At 57.6% G+C, this 22,291-nt stretch overlaps 1 protein-coding gene across 1 annotated transcript in view; it reads right to left on the bottom strand.

Moving 5' to 3' along the window:
• The window catches only part of AGPAT5 (1-acylglycerol-3-phosphate O-acyltransferase 5), a gene marked incomplete at its 5' end in the record, with an annotated part of 35,547 nt that extends 18,832 nt beyond the window's left edge, over positions 1-16,715 (bottom strand). Inside the window, 3 exons of the mRNA XM_084231759.1 lie at positions 3,508-3,623; positions 6,382-6,451; positions 16,497-16,715. Of these exons, the coding sequence (XP_084087885.1) occupies positions 3,508-3,623; positions 6,382-6,451; positions 16,497-16,715 (405 nt within the window). The remainder of the gene's footprint in view (positions 1-3,507; positions 3,624-6,381; positions 6,452-16,496) is intronic.
• Between the last annotated feature and the right edge of the window lie 5,576 nt (positions 16,716-22,291).

Below are 22,291 nucleotides of genomic sequence, written 5' to 3'. Positions count from 1 at the left end.
AAACACATCCAGGTATCAGCGCCCCAACAACAGGCCCCAGGACTCTCCCGTGCCAGCATCACCCAAGTGACTGCGGCTGCATGGGTGGGGAAGCACACGGAATCCGGGGGCAGCTGAAAATGCCTTCTTTTAAGGTACAATTTTTAAAACTCAATCGGCTTGAGCTCAGTTTGCAGCTTTTCTATGCATAAGAGTAAGAAGTGTCCTCAGGGAGGCCAACACTAGCAGCCGCCAGGGAGCAAAACACTGACTCCGTGACAGAGACTGGGGGGCGCTGTCAGGGCAGGAGCTGCGCCCTCCCCAGGTCCTTATGTTGAGCTCCAAAGCCCCCACAAGACAGCACTTGGGGCGGGGCCTTCCGAAGGGTAATTAAGGTGAAAAGAGGTCCTAAGGGGTCACCCAGTCCAGCAGGCCAGGTGCCTCACGGGAGGAGAGAACGACGCAGAGGGGAGACCACGTGAGCACCGGGGGAGACAGCGCCCGGGAGCCGGCGGTGGCCTCGGAGGGCACCGCCCCTGCTGCCGCCTCGAGCCGGGCAGCCACCCCCGGACGAGGACACACACTCTGCTGTTCAGGCCCTGGCTGTGGAATTTTGTCATGGCAACCCTGGCAGGCGCGTTCATAACAGTGACAACGGCCTCCGGTGCAGTCCTCTTTGAACTGTGCCCAGCCAGGCCAGCATCTCCCTGCTAATTTGAACTCATCTGTCAAATAAAGTGTTGATTCTCACCTGGTCTTTGTCAGGAATATGAGGAAAAGGAAAAGGACAGAGAAGCTCAGGAAGGGACAAGCTCAGGAAGAGGAGCAGAAGCCCAGGAACCGGCTCGCTGGTGCAGAGGGGACCGCCTGTCCTCCAAACCAGAGGGCAAGCAGGACACCCCCACTGCCCACTGGCTGCGCAGTCACAGCCACAGCATGCACGCTCAGCCAGGAGACCCTCTGCTGCCACGGACAGGGCTATGTCCTCCACTCCCCGCCTTGCTAGCAACTTCAGGCCACGGCCAGGTGCCGTCCATGGATGGCGCCGCGAGGAGGCCCCTGACGAGTGGAAAGCCGAGCGGGAAGCAGAGGGTGGGCGCCAGCGCCGGGGGAGCCCCACGAGTGCCCCCACAAAAAGCCAAAACACAGGCAGGGGGCGGCAGAGGAAGGAGCTGCCTGGGCGACGGAGAGAGGAGGGGGTGCGGCCCTCAACCGCAGGTGCAGTGAAGGGTCAGGAGGTGAGAGATTTGGGCTCGGCAGGTAGCTGGCAGAGCTGGGCGAGGACGTCAGTGCTGAGCAGGGAGGTGAGGCTCAGAGTTAGGGCCTGAGAAGTAAACCTCTATGGAGCTGCAGGAAAACATGACCAATTCTCTGTGTCACCGCAGAGCCGGGAGTTTGGGGTGAGGGAGAACAGAGGAGCAGGGCACTCTGTCCAGCTGGGGTAGCCAAAGTCAAGTTGGCAGGCGCTGCTGGGACACTGCAGTCAATTTCCAGGCTACCAGGTAGGGCCCCCCTGGCTGTTGGGCCTCAGGGGTGATTCTACATGTTCAGCTTGAGGTGACTTTCATAAAAGGAAGACCAGAGCCCTCCAGGGTGACCACGGGAGCGTGCTGTTCTCACACGGCTAGAAAACTACCAGTCCAAAAATCAGGCATCCTTCAAGGAGCGCTGAGTGACTGAGGCTGGTCTGTAAACATTTCATAAAACACATCTGTGGCTATGTTTGTTTTTAAGAACTCAGTCTGTCTTGGGTTCGAGGTCAAGGAGGGGAAGAGAGAGAACGATCCTAGTAAAATGGAAATGAAGGAAGGAAGGAAGACGCAAAGCCCCTGACGGGGAACACCAGGCGCAAAGTGCCTTTCCATGAAGAAGGCCTCTGACCTCTTTTCCTTCAGAGGCCAACAGTATAGAACCTATTCATGAACGGTCCTCCCCCGGGGCCTCTCCGACATGGATCAAGCACAACGTCACCAACAAAACCCATTTCTTTCCTACATCTAGGCGCCAGGCCTGCCTTCCCAGCTGCCTGTATCATCAACAACTATCACTGCATCTGCTATAAAATCTTACCAACTTTATGGACATTTTATAGGCCAGGCCAATGATGCCCAAAATACTCCTTCAAAATTACTGCAGTGTAACAGTGAGTTTTGTGTTAAAAACAGTAATGAAATAAACATAAAGTAAAACGTAAAAATACAACCACTGCAGAAAAGGCGTCTCTCTCCAGGAAGACAAGAATTTAATTTTTAATTTATGCACTATTTAATACTCTGCTTACAAGGCCACCAGCTGTGCTGCACAACACTATAAATAGACGGAGCCCATAAATGGCGCCAGCGGTGGGAGAAGCCAGCACGTCGCCACCGTCCGCGGGGCCACAGGGGCAGGCACTCCCTACCTGGCACCGACTGGGGGCAGTGCCCATGCTGCCAAGGGCCCCTGGGGCTGGCTGGGGGGGGGGGGGAGCGCCCTGGCACTAGTGTGCCGCTGAACTGCGCAGGCAGCGCTCCCACAGGCCGTCTGGAGGCATTTAGTTTTCTACAAATCTATGTTAGCAGGTGCTGTCAAGGAACACAACCTTGAAAATCTGCTTCATGTTGGTCAGTAACCATTCCCACTCGTGAGCAGCACGACTCCACGTCACACAAATCGTGAGAAACAAGTTGTTCTGTAACTTACTTCCGGGCACAAAGTTCACAATTACCCGCTATTCCTCTTCCACGTGTACCCGACAGTTTAAGGCACGCGAGTGTCGGTGAAAGGTACATGCATGTCCCTCATGTCCCTCTCCTCCCCAGACCCGGGGGCGGGAGCGGGTGAGTGGGCGGTGTGCAGGGGCCCAGGCCGGCCAGAACCCACACCTGCGGCCGTCCCTGCACCAGGCAGCGGAGGTGGGGGCGGGACCCCACGTTTCAGAGCTCGCGGGACAGGACACAAGCCCTTCTTCTTCTTCAGTTGCTCAAGTCATGTTGAAAGCACAGCTCTTGTATAAAATTTGTAATACTTAAAAAATTACATAGAAGATATGTTCAGAAACAAATGCTACAACCACATAAAAGAACATGTTACAGAATTTCATGGCCTGGCAAGTATGATGTGATCTTAAAGGGCATTTTGGAAAATGACACATATTCAGTATTCACGATGTGCCTGACACGCGTACTCAGCACTTCATACACACACAGCAGGCGCCACGCATCTATACTACAGGCATGACTCCCGTTATCATCTGCTTCTTAAAGTAACGACTCAAATTCTACACCTTTAAAATTTCCCATTTTTTTTTTGACTTGACATTTGCATTTTTGCCATTTTATTGAGCTTACCTGGGAAGTCAGACATGTATGTAATTATACACTATTAAAAATGCCAAATAAAATTACCTCGTTTAGAACAAGCTACTAAACCCACAGAAATAAAACAGAGCCCCATACACTTACATTAAGCACATTTCACATTTTATATCAAGGGCATCTGAAACCGAGCGTCTGCGGCCGATGCCACAGAGACGGCGGGCGGAGTTACCTGCGAGAAGTAGCAGCCGTAGAGTGGGAGCCACTTGAGCCCGTCCTTCAGCACGTAGCGCACGTGGCCTAGGGCGCCCTGCCGTGCCGCCAGGATGTCCGCGACGATCCAGTCCACTGCCGAGACACACAGTTACGTCACGTGGGAGGCTGCAGGCGTGCTCCCATCACAGGCACCCTGCTGCGTGACCTGCCGCCACCCCAATACTCAGGAAGCAGGATCCCGAGTTTCTTGTTCTTGTGTGTGCATTTCTGGAAAGACTTTGATTTCAGAGGAAACTGCACAAGTCAGAAACCACCAGGCTGACCCAAAAGCAGCATGAAGAAGAACTAAGCTCCCCTAATTCTATAAAGTCTATAAAACATGACAAAATCATACAAGGAAAATGGTTATGTGAAACAGGTGTGTGCAGTGACAGCCTGTTCCAGAGGCAAGAGCAGGTGCAGGAAGGAGCCACGGCACATGCCGGCCTGCAAGGTGGCCACAGCTGTGCCGCGACCCACGACCCAGGCCACTGAGGCAGAGGCGCTGCAGCCCAGGGCCACGGAAACAAGGGAGGCACGAAGGTGCTGACAAAAGCAACAAGACCCTTCTGGAAAGATAGAGGCGGTCGCTGAGCGGTGGAGGGAGGGGAGAGGGCACAGAGGAGGGAGAGAGGACAGCAAGGGGACAAACAAACGGTCGAGGGCTCTGAAGACCCGAGGGACTCCTAAAGTAAAGGGCGGTAAGCCAGCCTGTCTGGACAGAATAAACTCGACAGTGACTGTTAGGGGGACTTTCCTGGTATCTACAGAGACTGAGGATGGGACACTTATAACTACAGTCCTAAGACCACAGCTGTATCAGGATCGTGAAAATGAGAACAGAGAGTGGAAATGCTAAAAACAAAACAAAACAAAACAAAACAAAACAAAAAATCCCAACCATGTAGGAGAGACAAGCAGAGAAATGAAAGGTGTATCAAAGGGGACGATTTCCCACAGGGTCTCAGGAAATCTCTGGCCAACACACTCAAGAGAACTTCCCAGCAAGGCTTAGCCATTTAACCTGTAAAACTTGCCCTTCTGGAAAAATGTTATCAATTATTATAAATTGCTCTTTTTAATTACTTTGATCATTCACACGTTAACCCTTCACGTCCAAAGAGTCTTCCCAAGAGGACTGGGACCGCGTCGGGCCAGCGAGCTGCAGCCGCAGGACTGAGCGCGCTTCTGCACACACCCACTGCTCTGGGGAAAGCGCTGGACCTCCGACGGCCTGCAGCTCAAAACTAGGTTCAAGCCACCACCTGTAACAGTCACGTCCCGAAATGACAGGTCTTTAAAAGCATCCCCAAAGCAGGCTCCTCATGCCCAAGCGGCTGCCAGGCATCAAGCCTGGGGTCAGGGCCATGATGGGAGGAGCTCCTGGCGCCATGGGGGCTGACCAGGGCTCCGCACCCTTCCGACCGAACACAGCAGAGTAACAAGGTCCACTCCCTCCAACTGCTGCCCCTGCAGCCCCCCAAACGCAGACAAGGCCAGCCGGGGCAGCCCAAGGCGCTGCGGGCTCCTACTCTCCGGGCCGCCATGCCCCTCGCGCATGCTCCCAGCACTGTGTCTGTGCTGGGGCCAGGCTGTGAGCAGGACCCACTGCCACTTAGGAAACGGGAAGTTGGCAGGAGCTCGAGCAAGGTATCTGAGGATCCCATTAAGGAGAAACTGCCCCATGAAATTAACCAGGGGCTCCAGGGACGAGCCACCCCTGGCCTACATGGATGCCGGAACCCCAGGGAAATGCCCCTCGGTGGAGAGGCCAGGAGCAGCAGGGCAGGAGGCCCGACACGGCCGGCACAGCAGGAGGCATGAGGCTGGCTCAGGTTCGCTGCCTGCACGTCCTTCAGTTCTCCCAGGGCACAGGCGGCCATCACTAATAGGCTGCACCGAGAAAAATGCATTTCAGCTGTTTACTTTTGTTACCTCATCTGTGGTCCAGTAAGCGAGAAAAGCAACAGAAGCGAGAAAAGCGGCGGGCAGGAGGGAGGCGGGGCTTCCTCTGAAGGTGTGCCGCTGACCAGGCTGGGCTAGACGTTGAACTTCTAGTGGCCGTATTTTTTTTAAATAATCTTTAAAGTAATAAGGGATTTACAGAGTGTGCATCAGGGGTTACAGGTGTCATAAAAACATGAAGTAGGATTTGTTCTGGGACCGAATTATCTGGAGAACAAAACAGCACCTTGACTTTCAAGTCCACTCCCTGGGCACTATGCAAGGTTCCAGAACGTGCCCCACCAGGCAGACTTGGTGACAAGGCCATGGCCTTTTATGTCCTAATTTTGCAGTTTTTGGTGAACCTATCATTATTTCAAAATAGAAGATTTTTTGCAAGCACCTTAACCTCATTTCAAGCATATCACAGAGGCCAGAGCTCTCCTGTGACCGCTGTGCGGGGAGGATACAGGCTAAGTTCCCCTGTCTCATCTGCTGAAAGGAGGCGCAGATGCTGGAAACGGACCTGGGCTGGACACAGGCGCACGAGGGCCCGCGTCCTGCGGCCTCCCACCCAAAGCTGTAGGGTGCACAAGCACCGGGGCCGCAGGGCCGCGATTCCGCGTCCAGAGGCAGAACGCACACGAGGAAGGAAGCAGGGGTGTGGGGGGGGGGGGGTAAGCAAACAGCTCACTTACACCTGACACAGGGAGAAGGCAGGTCCAAGAAATTGAAAGCCTCACAGCCCCGACTCCAAAAAGCCAAAGGGTTACTGACACAAGATCTCATTGAGAATTCACGTTTTAATAAGAGAATTTCTTCTAAAAACATGCAATAAGAACACTTCTTTGAATGCCCAATTACTTTCCATAGAAAAACCTAAGTTCCATATAAGTGAAATACAAACCTGTGCTTTGATGATTTGATAAATATATTACATTTTCTTTATTTTTTGGCAAATCTCCATATAGCAATATCTAAAAGATAAAACAAAAAAGAAACATTAGTTTGACATTTTAAAACATACCACACTAATACAGAAGACAAGATGTCAAAAATGGGGCAAACATGATGTCACGACTATGTCCTTCCATAATTAACAAAAATCAGATTTCTCCAGGGCCCAGAGGCCACATGAATTAGTGAAGCACGGGCCATATCAATGGACAGAAAATGAAGAACAGTCACTATCCGCAAGAGAAGGGCAGGCCCGCCCGCTGCGTGCTGGCCCCCGGCGCATCCTCCCAGACGCCCCTCACCACCGCCTGTGCAGGGGGACAGCCAGGACAGCCTGCGCCATGGGCACCCGGGAGAAGCCTCCAGGGCAGGGGGCTGGGGCTCCCCTGCTTGGGGGGGTGACTTCAGCGGCTGAGGTCAGGGAAGCTGCTGGGGGAGGGACCAGCAAGGAAGGGACGCGCGTCGAGCGGGCGGGGATGGGTGAGGGATGCTGCGTCCCGCGCGGCACAGACAGGGAGTTTTCTGGATGCCAAGCCAGAGAAGGAGACTTTGTTCTGAGCCCAGCCATGTAGCCTCGTGCCCGCTGTAAAAGTCAGCATGAGGAGAAGGGAGTCGCCAGAGGGGCGCGGGGTGGGCCTACGCTCAGCTGCCACGTCCTGTTCCTTAAAACGGGTGGAGAGGCCACAGGTGGCCATTTTCGGAGCCTCTCTATAGTTCTGTCTTAAGCAGCCACAATAAATTATTTACAGAAATTGAAAGAGTCTCTTTAAAGGCTTCAGAGGCAATCACTGCTAATGGCGTTTTTCACTCTGGGTCTCCTAGGTTCTGTAGCCATTATGGGAGTAGCAGGGTTATGAGTTAATGAAAGTCCCCAGGAGCATGACCCTCAGCATTAATAGCTTAACAACGGAAGAAAGACAAAGCCATTAACTCCAAAATCTCTAGACAGTGGAACTAGATGACAGAAAGTTTTGCATCGTTTCTACCATCTTTTACTCTTCTTTGGAACAGTAACATGTCTAAATAATTTTCCAATAATGTTTAATCAAGTTTAAGCTGCTTCTCCCCTAACACACACGCGCACACACACAGGCACCCCGCAGTTCTGATACCTGCAAGGTTAAAGTGGAGTCTGGCCTGGGAACATGCCCCACCCCCTTAGCAAGGAGCTCCCACAGCTTGGAGACCACGGGTGGGATGCCCTGGCTTTAAGGTGCCACAGATGCCCCTCCCCCTCCCAAATTCAGGGCCGAGCCTCCCGGGTAGGGTCTCTTCACAGTTAAAGGCTGTGGCTCCACTGATTCACCCCGAGTCCACTCTGTGAAGCGCCTGGGGAGCCATCGAGATGCGTGGTGGGTGGGCACGTCATGTGTGCGGGTGCCACGAGGACACACCGCGCACCCTCGTCACAAATAAAAAAACTTAAAAATGAATAAAATGGGTGTTTTCTTAGGATCATAACATCAATCCTAGAAAATGATGGAGGACAAGCACAAACCACCACAAACCTGGCTCACAGCGGGCTGGGGCTGGCGTGGGGAGAAGGGATTGACACAGCCACTGCCCCAGCTGCTACCAAAGTCTAGATCCCAGGCACGAGACCCACGCAGGTGTCGGAGGCTGCAGAGCATCAGGGGTGCAGAAGGGAGGTGGGATATGGAGACCGAGGCTGCTGTAGGGTCCCCAGCCCCTCTCTAACTCTACAGTTAACCAAACCCAACAACAAGCAGGCCACGCCGCGAGGGAAAGCACCCCTCCCGAGGCAGGAAGGCAGGACCACGGCCATCTCGGCCCGTCTGTGCCGCGCCCTCCCTCCGCAGGGGCGGCTTCCAACGCTGTCCGCCCGCAACCACGCAGGCCTCTCTCAGCAAACCTGTCCTTCGGGGCAGCGCTCTCCGCCCCTCTGTGTCCATGCAGGCGTCCCTTACTCTCTCCCTTTTATAACAAGCCTGCTGTGTTGTGGAGAAACTCGCCTGGGACACTCGCCGGTGCTGCTGAAAAGGAAGGTCTGGGGAACTCTTCCCAGAGTGACCCCAAGGACCCCGCTCTCCAAACCCAACATCTCCACAACCAGCTTTAAAAACACTGCACTTCAAGTTTTCTTTGGTAAAACGGAAGGTATTGCTTTTAAAATAAAATCAGCACGGTGAGGTGCAAAGGAAGCCATGAAATTAACGTCCCCTGAAGTCACGACAAGCCCGGAGAACCCCGCCGTGGGATTTCGCCCCGGGGTGGCTGAGGAAGGCGCAGGCCCAGGTGGGCACCTCCCTGCTGGGGCTGGTCTGCCCGTGACCCACGCTGACCTTAAATGCCGCCATTTCCTCCTCTGCGAGGAGCACAAACGTGGCCCAAAATGCGCTGTCCAAAAACCCACGACCGCGGCCCGGGAAGACACGCTCCGCCCGCTCCCAACATCCTCGCCTCACTCCCGACGTGCCGGCCCATCACGCTCTGAGAGGAAAAAAGACCTCGTGATGAAATCCCCCGGGCAGGGCAGGCGGGGAAACGTAATCACTGCTGACCCCTCGGAAAGGAACAAAAACCTGTTTCGCAGCCACAGAAGGGAAAGTAAAGCAGCCCAGGAAGACGGCCCGACCCCGGGGCCACCAGGCCGCCTCTCGCTCAGGGTTCTCGGCGGTGACGGTCAAGGGTTCCGGGCTCAGCAGAACTAAGAAGTTAAACAACAGCGGCCGTTCATATTTACAGCTTTGAAAGTTCTGAAAACAAAAGGCGACACCAAGAACTGCCAAGCTCAGGGACGGCAGGAGTCGGGGTTAAGCACTCAGACTGGCAGTGCCCGCAGAGGAGGGGGCCCGGCCGCGGCAGCGCCCGACCGATGCGGTTCTTACGCCCGTAACCTACTTCCAAGGCTCCAAGAAAAAACATTCATTCTAACTTAAAATTATCAACTTTCTTCCCCTCACTTGAGTAAAAGGGTTGTTTTCAAATGTACTAAGAGAGGAAGAAAACGCTTTAGGGGGGCAGTCCCCAAACCCCTGCAGGGGCAGTCCGTGGCACCGTGCTAGCCAGCGCACGAGGAGCGAGAGCGCTGCCCTAAACTTCAAAATAAAACCCGCGCCTTGCACACCGACACCTGGACGCCCACCGCCGGGGCGGTCTCGCCAGCAGCAGACGCCTCTTCACGAAACCTTCCCACCTTCCACCCACAGCCAGGCCCGGTCACTGGCTCTGCCCAGCGCCCCATAACCCCTTCAGAGAAATAAACAGCTCTCTCCATTCTGTGCTAACTCAAGAGTGGACAAGAACAACGCCTGCTGAATAATCGTCTTCACTGCAACCGACACACGACCCGCTAATCTGCTTCAGTCTCCTGGACACCCTGACGTCCAGGAGGTGCGGCTGAGAGGCAGCCCCCTCGGCCTCAGGAGCCGGCCCTGCTTTCTGCCGGTCCCACCAGAGGCAAACCACAGGGAGACCCGCGGGTCCTGCAGGAGCTGCAGCAAAGCAGACTCTGAAGTCATCCCCCACTTAAGGCGGATTCAACTCACAAGGCGCAGGACGCAGAGCGAGACTTCCCTTTGGGAGAGCGCACCCCCGTCTATCGTGATCACATGTGACTTCTTCCAGCATGGGAAGGAAACACAGCTTTTAAAGGTCCACCGAAGACACTGCTGAGGGGAGCAGCGGGCGAGGCAGTAAAGGTCTGCTGCTTCATGTGGGAATCTCTCTGGCCGGCCGGGATGGAACCCGCATCGCAGAGGCTGGGGACAGCTCCACAGCGTGACGCTCAACCCGCTCGACTTCGGTCCGTCGGCCTGTTCTGCTCCCCACTCTCTCTGGTGAATCCTGTCACCTTCCCGCACCTCTGACCTATACCCCAGTTCTTGTATAAATAAATAAATCTTAAAAAAAATTTTTTAACTAAATAAAAGAAAATAAAGGTCCACCGTTCTTGAACACGATTCTGCGGACGGAGATGCGCACTATCATGCAAAGGCATGTGCCATGCAAAGGCAGCACAGAACAGCACCCACAGGGAGATGCCTCTGCCTAAACACATAAACTTCCCTTTGCAGGAGTGACACTAGTTCCCCTCTAACGTTCCAGGAAGGCTTCAGGCGGCAGCGGCAGCGGCAGCGTGAGTCGGCGTGGCAGACCCTCCCACACAACCCTGCCCAGCCACTCGCTCCCCAGCCACCTGCCCCATGTCCGTCCGCCCTGTGGCCCAGCCCCGCCCTATTTAAAAGGGCAATAAATGCCACGCTGAGTCTAATCGCTTATTTTGATTTTCACGTATTTACTGTGAGCCCCAGCGCATGTAGAAATAGCTAGATCGACAAGTGTGTCTGCCTTCTCTGCTGCTCATCGGCTTTTGTCACTTGAATCTGCAGGCCCCAGTGACAGAACCCAAGAAGGCAGAGGAAAAGTTTTGCCTCATCTACGTTGCCACGTTATGATCACTGAGAACACGGGCTGAACTTCAATTCAATATGGATTAGGATTGGGATTAGGATTTGAACCCTAACCCATCATCCTGCTTAACTCCGTGAACTTGAGCAAAAGCCCGCAGCCTCTCCACACCTACTTGTCACATGGACATGCGTGTGACAGCTGTGACTGCCCCTCACAGGGTGACGGCGAAATAAATGAGAATAAACTATACGCCTGGGAGATACTGAGCACCCCAGAACACGTTCACTGTTGCTATTAACAGCATCCAATGAAGAGAATTTTTTATTCAAGACGCCACTGAATGACGAACAGATCGCAGAGAGAGTGGTCTCGTCGACATCCTTTAAAAAGGTCCCTGATGACACAGAAATGCAGCTACAGCTCGTTTTCAGCACAGCGGCACATGGGAGTTACACTCGAGGACGCCCGTTGTTTGAAATGAATTTTTAATGTACGTTCATGCCCTCGGGACGCCATCAGCGGCACGACCCTGTCGCAGTCGCACATGCGACACGCGGGCCGACACGATGTGCCCCTGAGCCGAGACCAGAAGCCGCGCAGACACGGCCGCAGGCAGAGCCCGGGCGGAGCCTTCCGGGCCACAGAGTCTCCACGCCGTCCTTCCTGGCCGGGCGCGTCCTCACCCCGGTGGGGGCCGGGGGCCGGGGCAGGCGGCTTCACCTCGGCCCAGCCCGTCTTCGAGAGGACAGGCCGGCGAGAGCGCCCCCGGGACACGGAGCCTGACTTCCGCGAGGCGCTGTCTGAGGGGACCGGGAACCACACGGCGGTTTCTCAGGCCAGGACTCAAGACTCTCCGCTGCAACAAAACTGTTCTCTGCAAAACCCGAGCGCAGCCGGGGCAGTAGCCGAAGAAGGCTGGGGTGACTGGGCCACACAGGGCTCTCCACTCGCACTCAGGGATCCACCAAGCACCTCTTTTCCCTAAACACCCCGTTGTCCCAGCTCGGACGGGAAAGACTCACCTACGCTGGCTCTTGGGTAAGCGAGCAAGGTCACCTCCTCGGCGCCAGCCAGGAGTGCAAACACTCCCATCTCGGAACCGGCTCTCCGGGTGGGCGGGCAGGCATGTCTGCTCATGCTTTGCCTCCTGAGACTACCTTGGGGCGCCTGGCACAGTATCTTGATAAAATGGGTCCTGAAGGCAGCCGCCTCCCCCCAGCCCTGGCTTCCCACTGCAAACCTGAGCTTCTCTGGTGCGGGAGAGGGCGGGGAGGTGCTCCCCCGGCAGAAGGGGCTCTCTGCCCCACAAAGCTGGGCACGCGCCAGCACCTGCTCCCCTTTCCCAGCTGGCCTTGCCCTTCCTGCCATGGCCTCCACAGAGCCCTCTCCCAACAGCCCGGGCCCGCTCGCTCCCTCCACCCCCCTCCTCCCCCTGCCATGACCACCACCTCCCTGGGCTACACCACCTTCCCCACTGCAAATGCCACTTGCTCAGGGAGGCCTCCCCACCCCCACGAGGCCAACACTCTTCCTGCACAGCCCATTTTCAGGACCTTGTGACTGTCTGGGTCTCACTGGAAAGGGTCTCCAGGAGGGCAGGGACCTTGTGTGGGCTGACTCCACGTACCCACCGGCCCAGCTCAGGCCCTGAGGCAGGGGCAGAAGTGCCCTCCTATGGGGGAGCCTCCTGAGAAGCCACTAGTCTGGGACTGTCTATGAAAAGCAGCCTCTGTGGAACCCCCATAGTACTATGACAATGGTAAAAGGAAAATAAGCTTCTAACTCCATTTAAGAGTCAACACTCAGCTCATTCAGCTCCAGCGAATAAGGCAGACTTACAAGAGGGCGAGTGCATGGCGCCTGGGGGGCGAGCGCACTGCACTGCTCTCCGCAGAACTCCCGCGCCCCTGCAAAGCCTGGCCAAGAAGGTAGCTGAATGGAGGGGGTCCCCCCACAATGCACACCCTACCTACAGGCGTCTGGAAGAAACCTAGAGCTACACACCAACTGCTGCACACAAGACAAAGAAGCAAGCGGGAGCGTGCGGGGGAACTTTAACTTTCTCTAAATATTTGGGTGGCCTCTGAATGTTTCATTGCCTCTGTGATCTAAAATTAAAAAAATAAGACATAAAAAACACAGAGGTGCAACTTAAAATAACTGGTTTGATCCCAGACTAGATCAAAGGCCAGATCTCTACTTATAAAAAGTGTAAAAACAAGAGTCTAGTTAGAGTTCTCTAACAGCTGCTTGATATTAGTCTTGTGGTCTTAAGACACTAAGTTAGAGGAGTTTGTTACGGCGGCCACAAGAAAGTACCGTGAGTGCTTGACTCAGTACCCCCCAAAGTAGTAAAGAGATGGTGTGATCTCAGTGCCTCTCAAATGAAGATACAGCTCGCCCTGCCCAGACCAGAGCTGCGAGAATGGAGTCTTGTTGGATAGGGACATGGCTGTTCTGCTGAAGCTGGCAGCGGCAGAGGACCACCCAAGTCTGTCCAGCTGGTCTTCCCAGCTCCACTGCAGGAAGCCGAGGTCTTCAAGTCTTGGGGCAGATGATCAACAAGCAGAGAAAAGCAGAATAAAGGAGACACAAGCAATAGCTTGTCTTCGCAGGGCCGTGGTAGTGAGGACTCTAGGCCTCGGTTTAGCAGACAAGGGTGGACTCCCCTGGGTGTGCAGGGTCCTTCCCTGACTGGAAATACTGTTTCTTTCTCCCCTTAGGTAGCCGGGACAGCAAGCTGCAGGTGGCAGCTGAAACTCCCCAGGCGTGTAGCAGGGTTTTGTGATGAGGCAGTACTCCAGAAAGAACAACCAGTCAGTCACAAACCTCTCTGGCTAGGAAGGCCTTGACTGGGTCTGCGGAACTTTCAAAAATGCTTCAATTAAAAGTCTGACCAGTTAGAGAGGTTGAGCACTGTACCTGAACACTTTACACAGGGGTCTAAAATTACTTAAATTCTGTATCTTGCTTCCAGTGTTTTTTTGAACTATTTTACCCTTGAAGTAGATGGGCTGAAAAGTTAAACCGATTATCATCAAATTTCACACTGTTGTCATAATGTATCAGGTCAGCATTGGGGGGAGAAGGAATTAGCAGGCAGAGTCATTAGAGTAAAATACATTTTACACTAAATTTTTAAAGTGTATTCCAAGGTTACAAACTGATCTAAGCAGAAACAAAATGGTAAACAGAGGAGTGCCTGGGTCTTGAGGAGGCCTGCACACATCACTGGCTGGTCTGCAAAGACTGAACATCAGTTCTTATATGAAGATAAAAACAGAAATTTTAAAATAGATTTCTGGCATTTGGAAAAAAATTACACTAACAGCTTCCACAACGACACGCTACCAACGGCAGCTCATGCTCTATCGTGACCACTGCAGTCAGTGCTTCTGCAACGCAACGCTCGGCATCCAGGGCGGCGGCGGCAGAGGTTAGCACACCTGCGCCTTCGCTCCCTTGGCAGGAGTCTGAAGTGCTCCTCGGCGCGCTCCCCACATTCACTTTCTCGCCCCAGAAGTTTTATTAAACCCCAGTTCCGTGACCTACATGTGGCCCCACGGAGTCTGAGCACCAGCTCGCAAGCTCCGGAGCAGGGAAGGCCGCTGCATCCGCAGCCTGCACAGTGCGTTCTTAGTTGAGCTGCCTCTAATTTATCAGGTTTTCAGTTCTCTCGCTCGTAAAATATCCCAAGATGGTAAGACTCGGGAATTAAAAGAACATACGAAGCTGGTTATTATTCAGGGTGTGGACTGGCTTTGGAAAGAAGACAACTACTCAAAGGCTCTCTTGGAGGAGTATGTGGGGGTAACCTGGTAAATAAGGATCTAAAGAGCCAGGAAGTTACTGTGGAAGTAACTTGGCATAAAGAACCAGGATTCCTTCACCTCCTTTAGCACGCCAGAACAGTGGAGGCCAACATGCTTTACTAGCAAGTACGTAAGGACACAGGACAATGACAAGGGTCCTAGCGACAGAAAAGCAAAGGGAGACGTGAGACCGAAGAGGAAGAGGCGATGGGTCAGTGGAGGTCAAGGCTGGCCAGGGGAGCAGGGAGTCACAGAGCAGGCAGGGACAAGGGCAGGCGAGCAACACCTTGATTTCAGAGAGGGGTGTCCAGGGCTGGGAGAGAACCCAGCCCTGTGGTCTTAAGGCACTCAGTTGGAGGGGTTTGTTACGGCGGCCACAAGAAAGTACCGTGAGTGCTTGACTCAGTACCCCCCAAAGTAGTAAAGAGATGGTGTGATCTCAGTGGCTCTCAAATTAAGATACATAAACTTTAAAAGCCTTTATTGTTTATTCCTAAAGAATAAAGGGTGAGGAAGGCACCTGGCTGCTCGTCAGTACTAACGCAGCTCTGGAAAAACTTAAAAGGACAAACAGGTTTTAATCAGAAATTTTAGCATCGCAACTGAAATATTTTCCGTCTCCAAGATGCACCTGAGCAGGAAGGCACAGTCCCTGGAGCCCGACGGGGCCCCCCGACCACACCTGAGGAAGCAGGTTTGCCCGCCAAAGCCCCGAGGAGGAGCTCACTTCTCCTCAGTGTAAAAACTCTGTGAACAAAAACTACTTATCTACAGGCTGCAGGAAACACCCTGAAGCACACCCAGGGTCTGAAGCTAACCGACCAGTAACAGAGAAAAAGAAAAGCAGAAACAAGAAACTCCTGAGTCTACATTTTTATGAAATGTTCACACCCCCCTCTGCGGCTCGGAAGGCAGTGGGCCGGGGCTGCTGGCCGCGGCCCCCCTGGGACTGGCACCCAGGCAGGTCGGGCGGAGACCGCCTGTCGGAAGGCCCGGCTCCGGGAGCTCACGGAAGGGCATGAAGCCTCCAGTGTGAGCTCCAGTCGCTCTGCGCAGGCCCCCGCACGGCCCTGGCTTCCCAGCCCCCCTCCCCCGCCCGGCTCGGGCCTCTCCGGGCAGCTCCAGCGCCATCAATCCCTCCCGCGCCGCCGGCCGCGCTCCGCAGGGGGACTCGGACCAAGGCGGCCGCGCTCCAGCCCGCCCCGCGCCGCCGCCGCCCCCAGTCCCCCGGGACGCGGCCCGCGGGAGTCACTGCCCCCCCCGCCCCCCGCGACCCCCCTCGGCCCCACCCGCAGGTGCCAGACGCGCCCTCCGGGAGGCCCGCCCCTCCCCGCGGCGCCGGCGGCCGAGGCCCGAGGTTGGCTGGGCGGGGACCCCGCGGGCCCCACGTCGGCTTCCCGGGGCCTGGGCCCGCCGGGACGGCCCGGGCGGCACGTGCTCGGGGTGCGGGCGCGGGGGGCGCAGGGGGTGCGGGCGCAGGGGGTGCGGGTGCGGGGGGTGGGGGCGCATGGGGTGCGGTGCAGGGGGTGGGGGCGCGGGGGGCGCAGGGGGTGCGGTTCACGGGGTGGGGCGCGAGGGGTGGGGGCGCAGGGGGTGCGGTGCAGGGGGTGCGGGGGGTGGGGGCGCAGGGGGTGCGGGTGCGGGGGGTGGGGGCGCAGGGGGTGCGGGTGCGGGGGGTGGGGGCGCAGGGGGTGCGGTGCAGGGGGTGGGGGCGCGGGCGCGGAGGGCGCAGGGGGCGAGGTGCAGGGGGTGGGGCGCGGGGGGGCGCAGGGGGCGCGGTGCAGGGGGCGGGGCGCGGGGGGCGCAGGGGGCGCGGTGCAGGGGGCGGGGCGCGGGGGGCGCAGGGGGCGCGGTGCAGGGCGCGGGGCGCGGCGCTCACCTGCACCCCGGTGTAGTGCTCGAAGAAGAAGAGCACGACGCTCTGGTAGACGCAGTAGAGCCGGTCGTCCACCGCCTGGTAGAGGCGCGCGGGCAGCAGCGCCGACAGCAGCCGCCAGGCGCCCCAGGCCAGCACGTAGGTGGGCGCGGAGCCCAGCAGCACGGCGGCGGGCAGCACGCAGCGCATGGCGTACAGGTGGAGCACCAGGGACAGCAGCATCTCCGCGGCCGCGGCCCCCGGCCCGCCGCCCCGCGCGCCCCTCCCCGCCGCCGGCCAATCGCCGCGCCCGGCCCGGCCGCCGCCCGCACTCGCCCGGCCTCCGCCCCCAGCGCGTGGGCCGCGCCGCCGCCGGGGGGGCGCGGGCGGGCGAGTGCGGGGCCGGCGCCCTCGCGGCCGCGGGAAGGGAAGGCCCGGGACGCCGCCGCCGCTCGGCCGCTCAGGAGCGCCGCGGCCCCATGACCCTCGCCCGTCGCCCAGCGCCGGGTCGGGGCGGGGCGCCGCGGCAACAACACGGCGCCCGGTTGGCCGCCCGTTCCCAAGGCCCCCGCCGGCCGGGCGCCTCCGCAAGAACGCGGCTGCTGATTGGCCGGGCCCGGCGGGCGGTTGGGGCGCAAAGGCCGCCGGGAAGCGCGCATGCTCCGGAGCGGCCGGCGGCGGAGGGGGCGCGGGCCGGGGGGCGGCGCCCGCGCGCTGCCTCCCGCCCTGTGGGTCCCCAGGGGCGCCCGCGGGCCCCGACGTCGCCTTCCCGGGGCTGCGTGGGGGCCGCGGGCGCGCGCGGACGGGCCCGGGGCGGGGACCCCCGGGAGCCGGCCGGGCCCCCCCCCGCCGGGTCGGTCGCGGCGCGGAGCCGCTCGCGCCGGGGGAGGCCGCGGGGCCTGCGGGGCCCACCCGGGGCGGCGGCCGCGCCTTGGGGACAGGCCGGGCCCGAGACGCCGCCTCGGCGGGCGCGGGCGCCGGGGGGAGGGGGAGCGCCCCAGGCCTCCCGGCGGGACGCGTGGACACCGGCCCCGAGGGCCGCCCCCGCGCTGTCCGGGGAGCCCGGCCGGCCCCGCGGCGGCCCAGCGCGCGCCCGAGGAGAAGGCGCTTCCCAGGGCCGCGGGGGGCCCGGGCGCCGCCCCTTGCAGGACGCCCCACGGACACCCCGCCGGCCGGGGCTGCGGGGGGCGCGGACAGAGCCGGAGCCCGAGGGACCGGCCTCCAAGCTTTCAAATTTTGACAGGCCCCGGGGAGCTCGCGGGTCCCTGCTTCCCGCTCCGGTCAGTGCCTCGGTTGTTTTTACCAAATTTGCTTCGTTGCGAAAGAAGCAGCTAAGGAGCCGCGCGTGACGCTTTAAAGCTCGCGGGAATCTTAGAAGCGGGGCCGGGGCTGGGACTGTCCTGGGGACTGACTTACTGACTCGAATCCCCACGGAGCCTCTCTTCTTGAACCAGAGCTCTACCTCAAGGGAATGTGACTTTTATGTAAAACACCACCAGGGCTCTAAGCATGAGAGCTGCTGTGGGATGGAGCTGTTGGAGCTGCGGGCACTGGACACGCTCATCAGCGCGGGCCGGACACTGGACACTCTCATCAGTGGGCCGCCCAGTCGGACGAGTGAGGAGAAACAAAAGCTGCCCTTGGAAATGTATTTTCTTAAAGGCGCCTTAATGAAAAGAAGCCGGTTATCCTTTGGTGTCCGCAAGGTTCTCTCCTCCCTCCCTGTGCAGGGCAGGGGCTTTGAGTGACCCAGTGGGCAGGGGGTGGTCCTCGCCGCACATCAGTGTTGGGCGCTGCGGCTTCTGGAAGTTGCCTTCCGTACCCCCATGAGCGCAGAGCCTTCTCGGGGCGCCCAGGCCCAAAGTGAAGACGGCTGGTGGAGGACGGGGGTGTGCTGGGGAGGGCGGTGAAGCAGATGAGGGCCAGGCCTTGGGAGGCTGGAAGGACTTACGAAGGCCCCTAAAGGAGGGAGTGACAAGGGAGGACAGGAGCCAGGAGGGTTGGAACCTGCCCAAGACAGGGGTGCAGCTTCTCCCCCAGAGCTCCAGAAGGAACACAGCCCCCCCCCCCCCCAGGCCCCGCCTTTCCTCCAGAGGCCATTCTGGCCTCCAGAACTGTCAGATGACAGGTCTCTGCCACTGGGGCTGCAGCTGCAGGGCTGCAGGACAGCACTTCCTAGCGCAGAACAGGGCGCCTTCGGGGGGCACAGCAAAGGGCCCTGAAGAACACGGACTGTGTTTTGTGCTTTATGGCAGTGACACTTAAATTCCAAGGAAACAGTGAAATTAGTCAGATTATTTAGTACAATTCTATACGTATTTCAGAACAATCATAAACATGAGTTACACCAAAATAGAGGTCAGATGGGGTTTAAATATAGAAAATAGTAATTAAAAAACCTAAAACTAAACACGCCCAAAAAAACCCCATGAGGTTCTAGTTTCACAATGTTCAGGTGGAGTTTTTCTTGGGGTGATACTAAGACAAATGATGAGAAGTGACAGACTCCCAGGGCAGGGGGTGCCCCTGAGGTGCCCACGGAGCAGTCGGGGCCAGATGTGCTTGTATCTGTACCACAAACCGGACTCCCCCCACCCCAGGGCTGTGAGAACTTGGGGTGCCCTAGCAGCCTTGCAGCCATTGACCGCCCTGAGGGGTCAGGACAGGGTGCCTGTGCAGCCCAGAACCTCTGCGCCCAGTGGGCAGGCCCTGAGCAAGAATACCTTCCATTCAGGACGCGGGGACTGCTCGGTGTGCCGCCAAGGACTCTGCCTCAGCTCGGCTGTTCCCATTCATGTTGTCTTTGTAAAATTAAAACAAGAAGCCATTCTTGTGCTGACAGACCTGGACAATGCGCTCTTGAGTGCTGAGGGAAATGTGCAAGTCTCCCTCCCTGCTGCCCTAAATCCCTGTCTCCCCTGGAGGTGGCAGTTGTAATAAAGGACCTCCCTGCCGCCTCCCTGCACCTCCATCCGCGTGCGTGTCCCTTGCCCTGCTCACCCTGATCGCCAAGATCATCACACTCCCCCCCCACCCCCAAACTCACATGCGGGGGGGGAGGGGGGGGCTGGCTCGTCCACCCACCTGGAGGGCCAAGCTTCAGGGAGGGCAGCTGTGCGGTGGGGTAGGACAGACTGGAACCCTGCAGTTCCCCGCGACCTTTTAAGGTGGTCCAAGGTCATAAATATTTTCATAGTTACACCACCCATTCCGTGCTTTCTGGGCTGTGTTGAGCTGATGGCGCAGACACGATGGTGGGCAGGCCTGATGGCCCCTCTACCTGAGGCCCCAGGAGCGTGTGTGTGGGGTCAGTGGCGACCACCGGCAGGACGCGGCCCGCAGGCTGCTCGGCAGAAACGCGCAGGAGGAGGGACAGCGAGCCGTGAGCAATAAACTTGTCTTCATGGCTTCAGGGCCTTTCTGCTTTTCATATAGGTTTAGATTTTTTTCTTCCCTGAATCACCTTGCTCAGACGGCACACCTCAGACGGCACAGTCTGAGGACGAGTCGATGCCTTCTGTGCGCAGGGGGTACTGTTTCCCACTTCTGAGCAACGCGCTATGGTGGTGCAGAGGCTGGCGCCCACGGTTAAAGTCTCTCTGGCCCCTTGGGTGCCACGGGAGGTGGAGGTTGGTTTACTTGCAGGCAGCAGTGCCCCGTGGCTGCCTCCCAGGGCCGTGTTCTGGCTCCAGCCCTGCAGACTGTGAACAGGTAAGGCTGTGCACGGGAGGGGCTCCTGCCCACTCACAGTATCTTTTTATTTGGTACCATTTTTTGAATTAAAAAAAAAAAAAACTACAAAATTTGCAAGCTCCAACTTCCTCTCAAATCCACAAAGTGGCTGTTTGGCCTGCGTGTAATGTGTGCCAGATACACCTTCACACACGGGGTCTGCAGAAACCACCTGTTTAACTTAAGAATTCCCTGGAGGCAGCAAGGCCTTTTACGGGGCTGGGCCCAGGGTGCTGGGCGGGGGTGTGAAGCAACTGGCTGCTGAGGAACAGCCCTCCTCTGGACACCTTCGGGCTGACAGCTGAACCGAGGACGTCTTTAAAATGTCTTCAGAGACCTCCCTGGTGGCGCAGGGGTTAAAGACAGCGCTGTCAAGCTATTGCCAGTCACTGCAGCACGAGTTTGATTCCCTGGGCCGGCCAGGGAGCTACCCACAGGGCGCAGCAGACCTCTCCTGTCTCACCTGCTGTTCTCAGCAGTGTCTTTCAATGGATCCGCCTGTTCTGCTCCCCACTCTGTCTCTGGTGAATCCTCTCATCCCCCACCCCCCACCCCCGCCATCTCTGGTCTACACCCCAGCTCTTGTATGCATAGATAAATAAATCTTTAAAAAAAAAGTCTTTAACATGCCTTTTTGTTTTACTCAGTAGAGTAACAGGTAAGTGCTGGGCAACGCGGCAGACTCTTCTCAGAGATGACCGGATGGAGCGCGCCTCTCGGGAGGAGGCAGCTGGTAGTGTCGTCAATGATAAAGTGGGGTTTGCCAGTGAACATTAGAGTTCTGGAAAACTTCGCTTTTCTCCCATGACCTCGCACGTTCCCAGCACATGAACACGTGTTTGAATTCTGCGGTGATGTCAGCTGTCATGATGACGTCAAAATCTGGAAGCTCTGCGTGCTGGGCAAGCCGGTCTTTGCAAGTCGGGCGTGTGGTGTCCAGAAGTCGCGGGGAAAATTGTCCTTCCCGGTACAAGGTTAGGCCGATGGATTTTAACAGAACAGGCTCCAAAAATCATTGCGTTTTGAACCCCACTTTGCTAATGTCCTTGAGTAATGACCAGGCCCCGAACTCTAGTAAATCTGAGGAGAGCATTCCCAGCGCCGCCCCCGGCTGCCCGTGGGAAGTGCGCGTCCTCCACCTGGGCCGCGCGCCGGAGACGGAACAGAGGCCCGGGGCGCCCAGCACTGCCAGCGGCCGAGGAATGCACCTGTCTCCTTCTTAAATTTGCTTTGAAAATAGTTATTTTCCACCAAAATGTTGACATGTGCTGGGTTTATTGCCGCTATTTCCAGCGGCATTGCACGCGCCTCATTTTCATTCCGAATGCAGTAAATTTCAGCGGGCGGGACTGCTGTTCCAGAAAGCCGGGCCGAGCCACGCTTCGAGGGCGAGGACACCCACCCTCCCCCAAGCTTTGGAGGAGGGCTGAAACCCCTCCACAGGAGACAGGAGATTCTGGAGAAGCTTGCCCCCCCAGCCCTGGCCCCCTGGGAGCTGCTCCGCCTGCCCTTGCCGTCACCACAGATGTGGGGGGAGAGCTGGGGGCGTCTGAGGGGCCGGCACCCAGAAGGGAGGCGGAGACCAGCACAGAAGCCTTGGAGGCCCTCCTGCAGATGAACCACACCCTCCTGCCTCCAGGTCCCGGAGGGAGCAAACCCCAGGGCAGGGGGAGTGGGGGGCTGCTCTGGGGACCACGGCAGCTGCTTGGAACTGCGGCTTTAAGCAAAGCAACAGGTAACAAGCGCAGGTCCCCAAACTATGCGGTTCCGTCCATGTCAGCCGGATCGTTCTTCTCAGAGTTAGAGGAGGTGCTGGACTGTCCCACTGTGGACCCAGCCAGGCGAGCTAGAGGCCCGGAGGTCACCCTGTCCCTCACCTGCTGATGGCCACTGGGGCACCAGGGCGGGCGCTCCCACCTGCACCTGCTCACGTCATCCGCTGCCGAGCGCACGCGCCAGGTGCTGGCCCAGAACCGGTAGCACGGCCGTGACCAGGCAGATAAGGGCTTTGCTGAAATGCCACCTCCTTGGCAGTCACGCGGGACGGGGCACGGAAACCTACTGGTCGGCAGAGTAGGAGCGAGCAC

This window comes from Talpa europaea (assembly GCF_964194135.1).
Source record: "Talpa europaea genome assembly, chromosome: 4".
In the NCBI taxonomy this organism is placed as follows: domain Eukaryota; kingdom Metazoa; phylum Chordata; class Mammalia; order Eulipotyphla; family Talpidae; genus Talpa; species Talpa europaea.
Note: the sequence above shows the minus strand (reverse complement) of the source record. Positions and strands in the feature narration are given on the sequence as shown.